General features: G+C 53.5%; 1 protein-coding gene across 6 annotated transcripts; it reads right to left on the bottom strand.

The window, feature by feature from the left end:
* Nucleotides 1-809: 809 nt before the first annotated feature.
* SPI1 (Spi-1 proto-oncogene) lies at nucleotides 810-17,748 on the bottom strand. Of its 6 annotated transcripts, none has more exons than XM_006057356.3 (6): nucleotides 17,467-17,748; nucleotides 15,034-15,133; nucleotides 14,663-14,731; nucleotides 3,067-3,254; nucleotides 2,158-2,320; nucleotides 810-1,813 (listed from the first exon to the last, which is right to left on the bottom strand). In XM_006057356.3, exons 1-6 carry the CDS (start codon nucleotides 17,509-17,511, stop codon nucleotides 1,494-1,496), a joined length of 885 nt encoding a protein of 294 aa, XP_006057418.1. In that variant the 5' UTR covers nucleotides 17,512-17,748; the 3' UTR covers nucleotides 810-1,493. The 6 variants fall into 6 exon arrangements, with proteins under 6 accessions (XP_006057418.1, XP_006057419.1, XP_006057420.1 ...); XM_006057357.3 differs by having other exon boundaries at nucleotides 15,034-15,130; nucleotides 17,467-17,745; XM_006057358.3 differs by lacking the exon at nucleotides 17,467-17,748 and adding an exon at nucleotides 15,823-15,858 and having other exon boundaries at nucleotides 15,034-15,130.
* Nucleotides 17,749-18,831: the final 1,083 nt, after the last annotated feature.

Genomic DNA, 18,831 nt, shown 5'->3' with positions numbered 1-18,831 from the left:
TTCCACTGCTGGGGGCCAGGTTCAGTCCCTGGTGGGGGAACCAAGATCCCGCATGCCATATGACACAGCCAAATATTTAAAATAAATTAATCCATAAAAATTCAAAGAGACTGGGCTCCACTTTCCCTCTCTCGGGGCTCACAGATCCATGGAGGGGTGTTATGGTTGAGTTTCCCCAGCCTGAGGGCTCAGGGCACTCCGGAGGGTATCTGCCCCAACACAAACGGCACCAGAATCTGGATTCTCTGGGGTCTGCAGATTGCTGACCAGAGTTCCCTCACTCCCAGGCTGCCGACCGCCTCTTCTTGCTACTGTTGGAAGCAAAACCCTTACAGGTTTCATGGCTCATGGTTTTCTGCCTCTCCCCTGCTGTGGGCCAGAGGCCAGCACGACCAGACGCCAGGGTAAGTGGGAGGAGTTCACTTGTCTCAGGGTCCTGCCAGCAGGAATTCCGTGAGCTGCTCTGCTGCTCACGGGAGCTCTGGGGCTTCATTCTTGCTCCTGATCAAGCTGCACTTTACCCTCTTCCCGACACATGAAGCTTCCCGCCTCACATGGCCATGGCAGCCCTTCACTACATGTGTAACCTTGGACAAATGAGTTGACTTCTATGAGCTTCAGTTTCCCAGTCTATAAAATGGGGCATTAGATTCCACTTCTCAAGGTTAACATGCAGAAAATGGCTAGAATATCCAGTGTTGTTGCCCTTGTTAACATCATCATCATCAACATTGGGCTCATAACAGAAAGACTCAATGAGTTTAAGCCTCACTGAAGCATTAAAAAAACAGCCATTTATCGGGTACAGAGAGCTTTTTAATGATTTATTCCTCTAAGAAAAACTGAGAATTCGTTCTTTCCATGGATCGTGACTTCTGGTCAGGCAGTGTCAACTGTCTGGACAACTGGGCAAAGTGTCAACCATCCTGAGGCCTGCAGCATCAGCATTGGTGGGGATCCTTAGTAAACGCACAGTGGATACACGAGAAGAAGGCAGATCAGATGTCGGGGCTGGGGCACATCAGACAAGGTGCACAAAAGATTCTAAAAAACGGGTCCGTGCTGAAAAGGACTGACTGAGAATAACTAGGTAAATAGGTTTCTTAAGAATGCTGATGGGGTTGGGGGGAGAGGTGTGGGGCGAGAGGGCCACCGGAAAAAAAAAAAGGGTTCAATATACACATATAAAGATGGCTTCCAACTCCCAAGGCCGTGTGCCCGGTACTAAGCAAGCTGATCCTTCGCTGGGGCCAGACGCCCAGATGGCCTTCTGGAACCCGGGTTGGTGCCCTGCTGGGAGGCGAAGCAGGGGATGTGGGGAGGGCAGGGGCCTTGGAGGAGGAGGGGGTGGGCGGGGAGGCGAGGCCTGGCCCACCACAGTCCTGCCCCTGGCCCCCTGGGAGCTTCCCTCCTGTGTCCGGCCGCCCGGGCGAAGGGGTTAATGCTATGGCCAACGGGGCGGCCTGGCGGGCCCGGTGGGCTCAGGCCTGGGCTCAGTGGGGCGGGTGGCGCCGCTCGGCCAGGCCCCCGCGGCCCAGCACCTCCCCGCTGAACTGGTAGGTGAGCTTCTTCTTGACCTTCTTGACCTCGCCCGTCTTGCCGTAGTTGCGCAGCGCTCGGGCCATCTTCTGGTAGGTCATCTTCTTGCGGTTGCCCTTCTGGATGCCCCAGCGGTGTGCCAGCGCCTCCTTGTGCTTGGACGAGAACTGGAACGTGCCCTTGTCCTTGTCCACCCACCAGATGCTGTCCTTCATGTCGCCGCTGCGCAGCAGGTCCAGCAGGAACTGGTACAGGCGGATCTTCTTCTTGCTGCCTGCGGCCGGAGACAGTCAGCGCCCACGCCAGGGACCCAGCCCGCCTCCCGATGACATGGGACCGCCCCCTCCTTACCTTCCCCGTGGGGTGGTTGCAGGGGCGGGGCTACGGCCAGCGTGGCGCATGCGCAAGCCCACAGCGCACGTGCTCAGACCCGTACGGGGGACAGAAGCCCTCCCACCCCCCACGGAACACACGCGAAGACACGTGTTGGCAAACACACACCCATACGCAAGCACTCTGCTCTGTGGCCAGGCTGCCGCGTCCGTGGGCCTTGATCGGGGTGGGGATGGGGCACAAGGGTGGCCAAGGTCAGGGCTGGTCCCAGGCTGGGTCTCCTACCTGTCTCCCCGTGCAGGAGGCCAGGCCCTGGCTCCAGGCCGTCGGCCTCCCCATCGGACACCTCCAGCGGGGGGCTCTGCCGCTCCCCCTCCTCTTCATCCGAGCTGGGCCGGGCGGGAGACAGCGAGGGGTACGGCAGGCACATCCGGGACAGGTAGGGGACCTGGAAAGGAGGCAGAAGGAGGGTTGGGGTCCCTGAGGAACGGTGCAAAGCTGAAGGCGGCCAGGTAGGGGGGGTTCCGTGGGGTGAGAGAAGAGGGGGTCCTGGGGTGGGGTGGCCAGGGAAGGGCAGAGGGATATGGGAGAAGGCTGGGGACCCTGGAGGTCGGGCTTGTTACGGGGTCAGACGGGGTCCCCACACACAGGGTGCCGGTTGTGGGGACAAAGTGGCTCCTGACACCCCGCCTGTCTCCCTGGTTTGGGCGGAGGGAGGTGCCATGTGGACAGGCAGCTGCCCTGGGGTGAGGGGCTGAGGAGGAGGGTCGGTAAAGGGAGTCAGTGGGGAGATGGAGAGGTCAGCGGATTTCAGGACTCAGTGACTTGGATGCCAGACCCACGAGGAGCCAGTGAACAGGGTGGGGGCACCAGCCCCGGAGTCTCAGAGGGCCCGTGATGAGGCCCCAGGGGGTCAGAAGGACCAGTATGTGTGTGTTGAGGGGGGTGGGGGTGGGAATGGTCTGGGCTCTGTCCTTGGTGGGGTGAGAGCAGATAAGGGGTGTGGGGTCACGCGGTCAGCCGAGGGGTCAGGAGGCAGCCGTTGGGGCTCCGGCCACCGTTGGCGCTGTGGGGCAGGAAGCCCGGTTGAGTAAGAGCCTGTGTCAGCTTCCTGCGGAGCGCCCGCCTCACCACAGGCGCAGGGCAGGGCCGGGCGGGGCCGGGCCGGGGCGGGGCGGCCCTGCAGGCACGCACCTGGTGACTGAGGCTGGCGTGGGGAGGAGCCATGGAGCTGTCGAGCACGTGCATCTGCTCCAGCTCCATGTGGCGGTAGAGCTGCTGCAGTTGTGGGGGCTGGACGCTCTGCAGCTCCGTGAAGTGGTTCTCGGCGAAGCTCTCGAACTCGCTGTGCACGTGGTGCGGATGGAAGTCCCAGTAATGGTCTGCGGGCCAAAGCAGGAGGGGCTTATGATTGTATAAAATATTATATGAACAATAATAGTATATATTATATATAATTATATATAACAACAATATATAATATATATAACAATAATAGCATATATAAAAATAATAGCACCAGGCCGTGTTCCCTATCATAATCACCACCGCCATTCTGGACTGCAGATTGGCATTAATCGTAGCACCACCCACCGTGCTATTTTCCGACCCCCAATTCCACAGATGGGTCTTCCCCAGGTAGCTCAAAAGGTAAAGAATCTGCCTGCAATGTGGGAGACCTGGTTTCGATTCCTGGGTCGGGAAGATCTCCTGGAGGAGGGCATGGCAACCCACTGCAGTATTCTTGCCTGGAGAATCCCATGAACAGAGGAGCCTGGCGGGCTGCAGTCCATGGGGTCGCAGAGAGTCAGGTACGACTGAGGGACTTTAGAATACTCAGAATATGCTATGGATGAGGACACTGAGGCTTGGAGAGGCTACATGACCCGCCCCCAGTCAAAGGCCGCGTTGGAGGCAAAGCCTTTGTTCTCAACAACCAGTCTACCCTGCCTCCCGTGCCCATCACAAGGATGCTGGCTCTTGAGCCAGAGTCCGAATCCGGGCCGTTTCCTTTCTGTGTGGCCTCAGGCACATGCATTGACCCCTCTGTCAAACAGGAATCCTAGAAACTAGGAGGACCCACGCAAGTTCACATTTGTAAAACCCCCTAGCCCCAGAGGCTGCACTCGGGAGTGTGTGGAGTCGCTTCTCCTCCCCTTCAGACGCAGCAGGGGTTCCTGAGCTGACTGGCTGCCCGCAGTCACAGCTCACTGCCCCGTCACACGGCTGAGGTGTGACTGCAGAGTCACAGGGCTGACATTCCTCAGCCGAGCCCCTCCAAGGCCGTGTCCTTGGGGAGCTGCACCTGAGTCCCAGGGAGGTCGCCGCGGCACCTGAGGCTTTCCCGGAAAGCCCCTGGTGGGTGCTTTCAGAGCCTGTGGTAGGGTGGATTTGAGTTTGGGGAACAGCTCCGTGCCACTGGGAGCCCTGCCTGGGCCTGGAGCCGGTCTTCAACGTGGTTACTCTGGGCACCTTTTCCAGGAACAAAAACCACCACACGTCTGAGGACTTCCTGGGTACAACTTGGAGTCCAAAAGAAGATGTGACAAAGTGACGAGGAATTTTTCTCGTGTCACCCAGAGAGGGAGTGTACAGGATGCTCAGACAGGCCACCATCTCCGGGACTGGCACAGGGACCTGCAGGGGGACCGTCACCAACTGCCTGTGCGTGTCTCTGTGTGTCTGTCTGTCTCCCCCCTCTCTTTCTCTCTCACAAACACATCTCTGCTCACGCATCCCTGAGAAATGACACGTGTTGTCTTGGCTCTGCACTGGCTTTCAGAAGACTCACTCATTTTCCAATCCTCCTCTGTGGTGGCTTTGCCTTGTGACCCTGAGCAAGACATTTTATCTCCCTGAGCCTCTGATTCTGCAAAAGTCAGAGACCCAGCTGGGCGGTTACTGAGGTCCAATTCACATGTGGAATTGTTTGAACCCACAGTCCAGACTCCCACTTCCGTGAAGCTGCATGGCATAGGGGAGCTAACTGGGGCAGAGCTGGGTTTGAATGCTGGCTCTGCCACTCACCCTGGAGTGACATTGGGCAGGTTGTTCTGCTTCTCTATGCCTGTTGCCTCCGCTGTGAGATGGGGTTAATAACTACACCCAGCGCATGTCATAGCCTTGCTGTGAGGATTAAATGAGCTAATGCTTGCAAGGCACTTCGAATGGAACCTGGCACGAAGTAAGACTCAATAAACATTAACTATTATCATTCCAGGCTTCCCAGGTGGCTCAGTGGTAAAGAATCTGCCTGTGTAGGAGGAGTTGCAGGAAACACAGGTTCAATCCCTGGGTTGAGAAGATCCCTTGGAAGGAAATGGCAACCCACTCCAATATCCTTGCCTGGAGAATCCCATGGACAGAGGACCTGGTTTGTTACAGTCCATGGGGTTGCAAAGAGTCGGACACATGAGCGACTGAGCACACACACACACCCGTTAGCCTTATAATGATAATTATTATGAATGTTTAATGCTGTCTTTAGAGAGCCTAAATCAGCACCTGAGCAAACAGCAGATACTTTAATACTTATCAATTCCTCATCTTCCCCTGCTCTCTGCCACCTTAGTCCATGGTCCAGAGAAGTAGTTTGAGGGATCCTGGCTGTCTCTTTCTCCCAGAAGCTCAAGTTGGGACCCCAAGGTTGCACCAAGGGCAGAGGACTGTTTTTTTTTCACCTTCATATTCCCAGTGCCTGGATGCAGTAGGTGTCTTGATGCTTTTGAACTGTGGTGTTGGAGGAGACTCTTGAGAGTCCCGTGGACTGCAAGGAGATCCAACCAGTCCATCCTAAAGGAAATCAGTCCTGAATAATCATTGGAAGGACTGATGCTGAAGCTGAAACTCCAATACTTTGGCCACCTGATGTGAAGAACTGACTCATCTGAAAAGACCCTGATGCTGGGAAAGATTGAAGGTGGGAGGAGAAGGGACGACAGAGGATGAGATGGTTGAATGGCATCACCAACTCAATGGACATGAGTTTGAGTAAGCTCCAGGAGTTGGGGATGGACAGGGAGGCCAGGTGTGCTGCAGTCCATGGGGTTGCAAAGAGTTGGACACGACTGAGCAACTGAACTGGACTGAACTGCAATGCAGTAAGCACTGAACAAGCATTTCCTGAGTGAATGCATGAATCCTAGCTTCTTAAGAACTCTGACTCTCCTCCACAAATTATCCAAATCTGAAGGGAAAACAAAACAAAATGACACTTATTTTGTACTTTCATCTTGCCTTGCATTAATAAGATCCAGAAATTCTCCCCTTGCTGAGAGAGAGTTGGCTCCTTGGGGCTCTGGGGTGCTTGAGTGGATCCAGTTTCCTTTCAGCTGTAGATCTGCCCTGGAGCCCCACTCCAGGCCCTTCCCATTTTGCCTTCTCCTGCCTAGGCCGAGGTGCTCAGATTTTCATAGAATGCCTTATCCTGCCCGTGCATGCATGCCAAGTCCCTTCAGTGGTGTCCGACTCTTTGCCACCCCATGGACTGTAGCCAGCCAGGCTCCTCCATTTCAGGGATTCTCCAGGCAAGAATACTGGAGTGGGTTGCCATGCCCTTCTCCAGGGGAACTTCCTGATCTTTATAGAATGCCTTATCCTCCCCCTCAAATCTTCACACCTACTCCAGGTCTTTTTTGGTTTTTTGGTTTTTTTTTTTTGGAGGGGGCGGGTTTTGGCCGTGCCGTGTGGCATGTGCAGTCTTAGTTCCCCTTAGATCCTACCAGGGATCAGACCCGTGCCACCTGCATTGGAAGCACAGAGTCTCAATCACTTGACCTCCAGGGAAATACCCCCTACTCAGTTCTGGCTTGAGGGCTCTGAGTTCTCTCTCTCTAGGTCCCCACCTCTGTCCCAGCTCCACATGAGACCCATGGGCTTGTTCTGGTGGTCCCAGCTTAAGGCCAGCACTTCCCACAGCAGGTCTCAGCACCCCCCCGATTCAAGTCACTTTGGGGGCCAGAAAAGCTTGCAGATTTGGGGCCCATCGGAGACCCATGCGATCTGCAGCGCCGGAAGGAGACGGGTGAGTCTGGCCTTTCACAGCACCCTGCAGAGGTTCGTTTGCTCACTGAGGCTCAGGAACCCTGCCCCAGGGTTGCTGAAACCTGCAACAGAGACTCTTGGGCTACAATTAAGGTTTCAAAAGGCCCAACAGAAACCTTTCCTCTACCCTTGATTTTGAGTGCTCGTGCAGTTATATAATAAACACTGGTAGGCAGAGATGAGTCGTCTGAAGGAACATCATGCCACGAGTCCATCCTTATGCAAAGGTCAGCACTCTGGGCTCTTTGGACCTTATTCCTAGATGACTGCCCAGGAATGCTTTGCTAAATCCCTGCTTGTCACTTTGAGAGGTCACCCAGACTCTTCTGCAACTTATGTCCCCTTAGTATGACTTTCTGCTCCTCAAAAGGACATAGTGTCAGGACTTCCCTGGTGGTCCAGTGGCTAAGACTCTGCGCTTCCGATACAAGGGGCCAGAGTTTAATCCCTGGTCAGGCAACTAGATCTCACAGGCTACAGCTAAGACTTTGAATGCTGCAACTAAAAGAAAAAAGATCCCGCATGCCACAATTGGATTAAAAAAAAAAAAAAGACCAGGCATGAAGCAATGAAGATCAAAGTTCTGTGTGCTACACCTAAGACCAGGTGCAGCCAATAAATAAATATGAAAAATTACAATACAGAGTATAGCATCATTCGCATATCCAGAGAGAGCTCTGGACCTTCCCTTCTGGAACCTGTAGGGCATTCAACACGTGCTAGGCTTCAGTCAATATTTGGTTAAATGACCAGTGGAAGCTTACTTTTAACGTGTTTTTTATGTACCAGGCACAGTCCTAAGTACTTAATCCACATTATGTCACTCAGTCCTCACCATAGCTCTGACAAAGTGGCCACTATGGTCTGATCTTCCTTTTGCATATGAGGAAGCTATGACTCAGAGACATAAAGTCCCTTTGCCCACAGATAGTCATTGGTAGACTCAGGATCCAAACCCACCTGTGTATGACTCCAGGGACTAAACTCTTACCCCTATGCCATACCTCCACTGAGGACCAAGACAGCCAGTGAAAGCTTTAGGCAAGACGCATGGTGACAGAATTTATGGACTGCTACTATCCATCTGTCTGTCTACCATCATTTACCCCTCAGTCATTATTCATCATCTATCCATCATCCATCCACCATCCAGCATCATCCATCTGTTATGCATCCATCCATCTATCCATCCATCATCCAAATATCAGCTATCCATCATTGACTCATTCATCATCCATCATTTAACCCACCCATCCATCCATTTATCCACCCATCCATCACTGAACCTTTATTCATCCAGCCAGCAATGACCCATTCATCAACATCTTTGACTTCCACCCTCTAAACCAGCTTCCAGTCTGGAACCAAAGTCCTACCCACACATCCTTATTGCTACTCAGTTTTTTGTGTCACTAACACCTAGATGTCACTAGGACAAAAATAAAATGATATTCAAAACAATCCCCCCCCACACACACAAAATGCAAGCCTTAAGTGTCATTCAGTTGACCTTATCTCCTTCAAGCAGAAACCCCAGCCTGAAGCCATGGCTCTCACCAGGAGAGGAGAAGTAAGATCAAGACCAAGAAGGAAAATGAGGAATTAAGAAAGCAAGGAATGAGGAAAAGAAAAAACCTTTGCAGGAAATCACAGACTACTGGACAAGGGCTCCTTAATCCCAGCCCTCCTGCAAATTATTCAAACATGGAAACTGAGGTCCCAGCAAGCAGAGAGCTCCAGGTCTCACGATCCTTATTATTTCTTACACTGTATCCTAATTATTACGATTTTAGTTCTTTCCTTTGTTAAAAAAGATAAATCTGGCAGGGCCTGTGTTTTATTCATCCTACAGCACCTGGCAATGTCCCTGGGATGGGAGCAAGGTTTGGTAGGGGAAGTAAGGACACTTCGGAAGGTGAATGAAATGAATGGATGATTAGAAGCCTCTGAATAAACTGTGGTATGTGAATAATAATAAGCTGTGAATCTGTGGGATGAAAAGATGAAAACTGTATAGACAGGTGGAATGATGGAGAGAATGGTCATACTTTGGAACTCTATTTCCTCCATCAATCCCACTGCAAACAGCATTAGCATGGCTATTATCTAAAAACAGAACAACCCGGGCCGACTGTATAACGCAGGGAACTACATTCACTATACTGTAATAACAGAATGAAAGAGAATCTGAAAAAGAATACGTATATACATGTATATATACATATACATAATCAGTGAGTCATTTTACTGAACACATGACATTGTAAATTAACTATACTTCATTTTTTTAATGGTTAAAAAGGCAGAAAATTACGAATTTTGGCAAGGATGTGGAGCAGTGGAATTCTTGTACACTGTCGGTAGGAGAGTACAATGGTGCAACCGCTAAGGAAAAACAGCATGCTTGGTCCTCAAACAATTAAAAATAGAATTATCTTACAACCCAGCAACTCTACTTCTGGGCATATAGTCTCAAAGAACTGGAAGCAGGATCTTCAAAGAGGTATTTTAACACCTATGTTCACAGCAGCGTTATTCACAGCAACCAAAAGACAGAAGCAACCCACGTGTCCATCAACAGATGAATGGGCAAACAGAATGTAGTATATCCACACAACGGAATATTACTCAGCTTCAAAAAGGAAGGAATTCTGATGTACACGGCAACACGGATGAATCTGCAGGTTTTATATGTTAAATAAAAGAAGCCAGTCACGAAAAGAGAAATACTGCATGATTCCACTAAGATGAGGTACTTAGTGCCGTCAAAGTCATAGGAATGGAAAGTAGAATGGTGCTTGCCGGGGGCTGAGGGGAGGGGGCAATGGGAGGCACTGTTTAGTTGGTCCAGAATGCCAGTTTCGCAAGATGAACAGAGTTCTGGAGCTGGATGGTAGGGGGATGGTAGCACAGCAACATGTCCCTGAGCCGCTGAACTATACATGTGCAGATGGTTAAGATAGTACGTGTTATACTGTGTACATTTTAATCCCAACTTAAAAATAATAAACAGCAAATTCTATGAGCCCTACCTTGAGAATCTATCCTGAATCTGTCTGCTCCTTTTTGTCTGTCTCGCCACCACCCTTGGCCAAGTCACCGTCATCTCGTGTCTGGATTATTCCAGTGGTTTCCTCCCGGGCTTCCCCCCTGTTCCTACTCTTGCCTCCTCTCCAGCTATTCTCTACCCAGAAATTAGAGTGATTTAAAAAAAAACCAACGTATTCAGTGGAACCACTAGGTGTTGGGAGAAGACACTAAAAACTTCCAGAGAGATAAAACAAAACTAAACAGGAAAAAAATTAAACAAAACCCCAAAATGGTTACATTCAAAAAAGAGGATATGGAATGACATCAGATTTCCTAAGAAAAACTCTAGTAACCTGAAGACAGTAGAGAAATGCTTTCAGTTTCAATGAGAAAAAAAAAATTTTTTTTCAACTTAGACTTCTATACACAGCCAAACTACTGTTAATCAGGTGAGACCATAAAGACAGCAGGTAACACAAACAGCAATAAAACCTTACCTCCCAGACATCCTCTCTTAGGAGAGCATAATGCTATGAGTAACAGATCCTTACATAATTTTCACTTTCTAAGCCTCTTATATGGAGTAGCTCACTCCATCCTTAGGACAGTCCTGTGAAGTAGGTCTCATGAGTGAGAAGCTGAGGCCCAGAGGGGTGAGACATCTTCCCTGTGGCCACCCCACCCGATAATGGGGAGATGGGGCGTGACTCCCAGCAGCCTGGCTGCGGGGTGGGGGCCTACGTCACTGCTGCTCAGCCCTCACACACAGCGATGAGAAAGTACAGGTAATCAAAGTACGCAGCGTGGCTCAACTGTGGGCGATGTTCACATGGTCCAAACAATGGAAAATTCAGATGTCAATTTAACAAACTTAGAACACAGACAAAGGGACTTCCCTGGTGGTCTAGTGGGTAAGACTTCATGCTCCCAATGTAGGGGACCAGGCTTGAATTCCTGATCAGGGCACTAAAAGCCCGCATGACGTGAATGTTGAGTGTTAGTTGTTAGGCCGTATTTGACTCTTTGTGACCCCATGGAAAGTAGCCCACCAGGCTCCTCTGTCCATGGAATTCTCCAGGCAAGAATACTGGACTGGGTAGCCATTCCCTTCTCCAGGGCATGTTCCTGACCCAGGGATCCAACCCAGGTCTACCACATTGCAGACAGATTCTTTACCCTCTGAGCCACCAGGGAAGCCCCCACAGGTGGGACAGGGCCAAAAAGTGAAAAAAAATTATTGAAAATAGAATACAGAGGAAGACAAATGCTGTATGATCTCACTTATATGTGGAATCTTTAAAAAAAATAACAATTCAGAAAAGGAGGTCAGATTGGTGGTTGCCAGAAGTAGTGAGAGATGGGGGAGATTGGGTGCCGGCGGTCTAAAGTGCAAACTTTCAGCTGTGAGATAAATAAGTCCTGGGGATGCCAGGCACAGAATGACTAGCGCTAACTGCTAGATGGTAACTTCGAAAGCTAAGAGTAGCTCCTGAAAGTTCTTATCACAAGGGGAAAAACTTTTTGTAACTGTATGAGAAGATGGATATTAACTAAACTTATGTGGTAATCATTTCCCAATGTATAGGTGTGTGGAGTCATTAGCTGTTACACCTTAAACTCATACACTTATGTTGTATATCATAACAGCAATAAAATGAAGAAAAGGGGGAAAGTTACTGTAACTATTTTGGTATGTGTGAAGAAGTATGTGTGTGTGCTATAAATAACTAGAAAGTCAAATACTCATCTTTCATAGTACAATAGATTTCTCTAAGTAAAAAAATCAAGCTAGATTCATCTCCACCTGGCATATAGAAAGTCCTCAATAAATGTTGGTGAATTAATAAATAAATGCTGTTCTAAGTCTCTATTTCAAACTTTCATGTATATACTTCCATTGCCCTGTAATAGAAAGACTGGAAAAATAGCTTTTAACTATCTCTGATGTGCTGGATAGGCCATAGGGAAAAAACTCTGATAAATTTATGTAAAAAGTAGCAGATTGCAGAACAGCATGATACTGCAGTTCATTTCTGAATGGATAGGATATGTGTGGATGTATACACTTACAAACATGCAGGATTATACACCTCAAATAAGTATCTGCTGGAATAGACCAAGATGGCTATTGGTGCGGGGTGAGAATGAGAAGCAGGTAAATAATATTTTCCTTCATACACTGCTGTATTTTAAAATTGTTTGCAACGGGTATTTCTTGTTTGAATAATTAAAATTAAACATCTATAATTTCTCTGGATATTTACCAGACACACACACACACAAGGTTACTCAGATCGTGTCATTTCTTTGCTCAGCCCCCTCCAGTGGCTTCCCGTTAGGCGTGGGAACCACGACAAGCTCCTGCTGCCGTCCTCGGGCCTGTGCAGTGCTCCCCTGCAGACCGGCCTCCCTTCCTGTCCTTTCTGCTTCCCGGGCTCCCTGCCCACCCTGGTCCCCACCCAGGTCCCTCCTGCTCTTGCACCTGCTATTCCCACTCCTAGAACACTTGTGCCTCCCTGTCTGCATTCGTGTGCCTTCAGGGCACTCAGATTTCCGCCCAAGGGCCTCACCCAGGGGCCGTTCGCCCCTGGAGCTCTGTCCTGCGGGCATACCCCTGGCAGCTTAAACCTGACATCTGTACCCAGAGATGCTGTCTGTGGCGAGTCCTTCTTTAGGGCCCTTGCATGCAGATGGCAGAGCCTGACTCACAGTACTCTGCTTTCTACAGGACGTCTTTAGAGCATGTCTGCTAATTCAGCTGTTCCCCGTCTCTCTCCCTCACTGGACTGTAAGCTCCACGAGGGCAGTGGCCTTGCCCGGCCTGCTCCTTGTGGCAAATCCAGCGCCTAGAACAGGGTCAGGTCCACAGCATGTAATCAGGGGCTATTTGGCAGATGGACAAGAGAGGGGATGAGTGGACAAGTGGACTGGACAACAAGCGTTGGAAGGACAGGTGGCTGAGGGGGAGCTGGGTGGATGGCAGGGAGCGGACGGCTAGGTGAATGGCGGACTGGCCGGCTGTCTGCTGGGTCATCGGGAAATGAACCTGTTGATGTCACAGAACCTTCTGTGCTTCTCCACTCCCTGTCGACCTGCTGGCTTTCTCTACAGTGCTCACTCCATCAGCCAGCCCCAGGCCTACTTGGTTTCTAGAGTATATAAATAGCACCCCTGTATTATAGAAAGGGAGAATGCAGCTTCGGTAGACCCAAAGGAAAGGCACCCAGACCCAGGGAGACTGAGAAGGGGTCAGGCCAGGGGAGAAACGATCCCAGATGCTAGCTAGAAGGGGTCAGAGGCCTCCCTGAGCTTGCAAGGACCTGAGCGGACCTGCTGCCTGGAGCCACCAGGGGGCGCCAGTCCTCAAGCAGGGACCTGCTTAGGTCCCAGACTCTGGGCAGAAGCAGGTGTAGGGCTGGTGTGGAGTCAGGGAGAGTCAGCCCCCGACCCTGGCAGTGGGAGCTGGAGGTAGAGCTGGAGAAGGGAGACTCTTTAAACCATCTCTGGATTTTCCCCAGAAAGAATGCATTTCTTGTAGAAGTATAAAATTTAAAAGTATGGGGATGGGAGGGAAAGGATGTTTTTAAAGTCTTTCTAGTCCTCAAGTTTTGAAAGGAGCCTGTGTGTTTCCAGATATGTCCTTGAAGGATGTCCACCCCTTACTCCCAAGATACGGTTTCCAGTTGTAGTCTTTAGAATGGATGTCAGGTGTGAGTTCCAGGCAAAACTGTTTGCAGGCTTTGCCATCTGGATGTGAGGGCCCTAAATAAGGACTCGCCACATATAGCATCTCTAGGTACAGACATCAGGCTTAAACTGCCAGAGGTGTGCCAGCAGAATGAAGCCCCAGGTGTGAGCGGCCCCCAGGTGAGGCCCTCGGGTGAAACCTTCCTTGGCTGTGGCAGAGCATGCCTGTCCCTGTGGGGTTGCAGACACCCCGCTGTCTGGCTTGCCTAGGCCTCCAGACCCCCTAAAGAATCCCTCAGTGAAGACCCAGTAACTGGGCCACCTCGCCTTTGGTTCAGAGATATTCCATCAATACGCCGAGATCTACCACCGGTGACCTCTCTTAGCCCCCAGCCCAGGTCCCAGACACTGAAGGTCTCTCTCCCTTCCCCTGAATTTGCTTCAGGATTGACCTGGGCTTTGGGGTGGGGGGCAGTTAGACCCAGATAGAAAAAAGCCCTGGCCCAGGCCCCATCCTCACCGCCCTCCCCCTCCAGCAGACACGGTTTCAGCCCCTGCTGAATGAACAGCTCTCAAGTGGGAGCGGTTCTGCCCCGCCGCCCCCACCGCCAGGGGACATTTGGCAGCTCTGGAGACATTTTTGGTTGTCATGATTGGCAGGAATGCTGGCAAATACCCTACAAGGCACAAGACAGACCTCACAGCATAGAAGTATCCAGCCCAAACGTCAATAGACAAACGCTGTTAGTCACACACAGCAGGGCCTGGGGCTGCACCAATGGAGTTCAGGGTCACGGGCAGTAACAAGAATGGAGAGGAAGATGGGGGGTTGGGGGAGGAGAAGACCCAGGGTTCGATCCCTGGGTCGGGAAGATCCCCTGGAGGAGGAAATGGCAACCCACTCCAGTATTCTTGCCTAGAGAATCCCCAGAACAGAGGAGCACAGCGGACTACAGTTCCATGGGGCCGCAAAGAGTTGGACATGAATGAGCGACTAAGGAAGCCAAAAAAAAATGAGAAAGCACTGGACCTGGAGCAGACAGAGCTGGGTCCCAGCGACCAGTTGCGCCTCCTTGTACAAGTCCCGTAGCCTCTCCGCCTGTTTCGTCAGGTATAAACAGGCCAAAAGGATTGGATGAGAAGATAAAACAGGGAAGAAGCTCACCATGCCTGCACACCAAGGCTGCTCCAGAAATGCGCACTGGGGGTGTGGGATATTGATGGGGAGCAGGAGCATGGGGATTTAGGGTAGGGAATTCATGTCCCTGAGAGCTAACTGGATCCGATCCTCGGGATTCCAAAGAAGCCTCAGGAAGGGTATGCTTTTCCCTCCCCAGAACGCAGTGCGCTGAGGCCAGGCCAGGCTGGGGAAGTCAGGGCAGGGCGGGGCCCGCTACTCACCGCTGTGGCTTTCTCCATCACTGCTGAGATAGGGGTAATATTCGTGCGTTTGGCGTTGGTAGAGATCCGTGTCATAGGGAACTAGGTCTTCCGATGGCTGCTGAGAGAGGAGGGGGTCAGAACTCGGAGTGCAGCGGGGAGACCCCAGCCAGGTTGGCAGAACCCCCCCCAGGATTTTGGGTCCACACTGAGCCCCTTTATCAGGCTTACAGCCCTCTCTCTGCTTGCAGCTGGGAGAGGTCATGCAGAGCGCAAGCGGGGGACCCAGGGGTGCAAGGGCCTCGGCTCTGGCAGAAAGGGGGTGACAGAGACCCTGGGGGTCAGAGGTCAAAATAAGACAGGTCTGAGGGGACAGCCCAGCAGCTCCCCTGGCCACCTTACACTTGCGCTCCACTGCATGCCCAGGTCCCAGCCTCACACACTCACCCACTCACGGTCACACCGACGTGCCTGCACCACCCCCCACACACACATCCACTCACAGCCCTCACACTCACCCCGGGCACACATGCCAGTACACACCCGCCTGTAGGCGCTCGCAGAGTCCCTGGGGTTGACACGCGAATCCACCCCCTCGCCCCCAAGTGCACTGACACACACACTCACGCCTGTGTCCTTGCTCAGTCACTCATGTTCCTGCACGCCCATCGCCTGCACACAGGCTTGTCCTCCTGCCGTAGCCCCCCAGGCCCCCAGGCTCTCTGGCTGCCCGATGTCCAGGTCCCAGGCCAGCTCAAGGCCCCCACCCCCACACTGGCTGTTCACACCGATGGGCTTTATAGGACTCACCCTGCGCAACGCTGGGGCCATGGCTATGGGGGCCTGTCCCTCCTCTCCTTTCCTCCGGGGACACTCCCTGGTCCCCCTCCCTCCGTCTCCCCATCCCTCTCCCCCCCACCCCACTCCCTGGCCAGGCACTGGGACATGCACCCACAGGCTTCCCAACAGTCACCAGGCCTCTCCCCACCCCCACGCGTGTGCCCAAGGATTGCACAACCGCCACCCAGGCCCTCAGGGCTTGGTTTGGGGGCCAGAGCTGCCTCGGGAGCCCACCCTCCCAGGACCCACTCCGCGTCGCACCTTGACTGAGCCAGGGGGCTCGGGGGGCTCGCGTGGAGCCCAGAAGGACATGTCTCCCGCTCAGCTCTAGCTGGGGTTCAGGGATTGAGAGGTCAAGGGTCAGAGACAGGGTGGCCGGGCCCCGGGGCCTCTGGCTGTCTTGAGGCAGAGTGCGCTCTTCCTGGGACCACCCCCCCGTCAACCTCTGCCTGTCCCCCCCCATCTTCTAGGTGCCAGGTGGGGGGGTGGGCGGCCAGGGCCAGGTCAGAGGCTGGCTGGCTTGTCCCATCTGTGGCGGCCCTACGTGGAGCCCGGTGCTGGGTCTGCAAACAGCACAGCCCTACAGAAGGGTGTCAAGCTGGGGTGCCTCCCTGGGGCTCCGGGGCCTGCCTGGGGTGGGGTGGCCGGGGGTAGGGGGAAGGGAGCTGCCTCCAGGCCGGGAAAGCTGAGTCAGATGGGCAGGCCCGGCCAAGCCCTTCCCAGTTACCCCCAGGGCTCCCCGTCCCCAGCTGAGTGGGGAAGGGGGTGAGGAAAGGGAGAGGGGTCCTCTCAGAGGGGACGGGTGGTGTGACACCTGCCGGAGGCTGCAACTGTCAGTGAGGGCGGGAGCGGAGGGGCTGTGCCCCAGACGGCCGCCCTGCCGACCCTGGGGTCCCCTGGGACACCCGCTTCTTCACCTCCGGCCTCAGCCGCTGCCCTCACTCCCGTCTCTCCTTGGACGAGGTCCTCCCCCAGCCCCAATCTCAGCCCCAGGAAGGCGCTGCCCTCCTCTCCGCAGTCCCAGCCCCAGCTGCCCGGCCAGTCTCTGCTCCCCTTGCTGTCCCGGCCCCTGCCTCTGCCTCCACCACTCAGGGCCCAAGGCCCAGACCTCTCGGGTCAACAGGCACGTCCTCTGAGCCTGGTGGCGGGGACCCAGGTTTAAGGCAGCCTCGGTCTCCAGAAGCACCCAGTCTAGGGCCCGAGACCTCCGGCCTCTTGCCTCCTGCCCTCCAGCCCTTCACCGTCCCAGGGACCGGCTTCCCTCCACGCCAGCCTTCCCAGCTCCTCCACCACCAGCTTCCCGCTGCCCTCGCCACCCTCAGCCCGGCCCCTCCACCAGGCCCATGGAACCCCGGCTGCCACCCAAGCCCCATCTATAAATAACCGTTCAGGCCCCATCGATCACAGCCCCACCGTGGGCCCGGCCCTCAGCCCGCCGGGGCGTGCTTGCTCCAAGGAGGCCGATGGCCCTCTTGCTTGGGTCTCAGGCCCTGGGGCTCCAGGGAGGAAACACCAACTTCCCACTGATAGGGGAAGGCAGGCGGCGGGCTGGCGGGCAGGTGGCGGGCATCCGAGGGCCGCGGGCTGGGCTGGTGGAGGAGTCCCGATACTCACAGGGGGGACGAGGGGAAACCCTTCCATTTTGCACGCCTGTAACATCCAGCCGAGCTCCGAGCCGGTCAGGTCCCCTGCCTCGGTGGGGGCCAGTGCAGAGCCCCTGGGGATGGGGCGCCCCGTCGGGGGGTGTGGGGGGGGGCTGGACCGCTTCGGGGCGGGTGCAGGGCTCAGGCCTGCCCCTTGAGCTACAGGAGCCCTGGGTGAGCCCCCTCCCTTGACATTGCAGGGCCAGCGCAAGTTCCTGATTTTATCGAAGGCCTGCCGCTGGGAGATAGTCCCCTTGGGGTGACATCACCACCCCAGCCCGTTTGCATAAATCTCTTGCGCTACAGGAAGTCTCTGGCCGGCTGGGGCAGGTGGTGCTCCAGGGGCTGGCCTGGGAGGCTGAGGGGGCCAGGCCCCCTGCCCAGAGGAAGCCAGGACTGTGAGGGGCGGCCTTGAGGCCTAGGGTGGGGCGGGAGAATGGGAGGGCGGAAGGCTGGCTGCACCACCACGAGGAGGGCCTTGCTGCCCCCCGGGGTCTGCGGAGTCTCTTTCACCCCAAACCCCGCAGATGCCTACTACTTTTGAGACCCCCCACGTGGCCAACAGTCACTTCCTTGGGGGATCGGAGCTGGTAAGGGTGTCCTCTTGGGGCCTCCACACTCTGGGGTCAGCCTGGCTAGCTGAGGGCTCTGGTCCGGCTAACTGCCAGGCCTGGCTCTTCCTGGGCCCCTAGGCCCCCAGCCCTTGTCTTACGCAGCCTGGGGCTGGGCCCTGGGGCCTGGTCTTCAGCATGGTGCTGGTTTCTCTTTCGTTCCACCAGCTTAATTTCCACCAGAAGGATTCTTACACCCTCCCCTCCCAGCTTCCTAAGGATCACCATGCCTTCCATATCTCTGTTCCCAGCCCAGATTTCTCAGTTTCCCCACCCCTTACCAATGCCTGACTGTCAATCGAGTCTTCCTAGTTTACAAACTTTGCTTGTCTGTCCATCCATTCATCTATTTTCCCATCCATTTACTTCTCTGTTTTGTCAATCCATCTGTTCACCCATCAAGCCAGCCATACATTTGTCTTTCGGTTTAATCCAGCTCTTCATTCATCCATTAATCTGTTAGTCTATTATCCATCCACCCATTTGTTTATCTTCTCATCCACTGAGCCATCTATACGTTCATTTATCAGCCCATCCATTTCTTACTCATCCACATTTCCATTTGTGTATCCATTGCATGTCCAGCTGTCAGTCTGATCATTCATTGGTCCATTCATTCATCTAGCCATCCATCCATTTATGCATTCTACCATATCAGTTGAGTTCTAGGCTTCATGCCCATACGATATGGCTCAGATGGTAAAGCGTCTGCCTGCAATGTGGGA

Source organism: Bubalus bubalis, chromosome 16 (assembly GCF_019923935.1).
Source record: "Bubalus bubalis isolate 160015118507 breed Murrah chromosome 16, NDDB_SH_1, whole genome shotgun sequence".
Taxonomy (NCBI): domain Eukaryota; kingdom Metazoa; phylum Chordata; class Mammalia; order Artiodactyla; family Bovidae; genus Bubalus; species Bubalus bubalis.
This window is presented reverse-complemented; position numbering and strand designations above follow the sequence as displayed.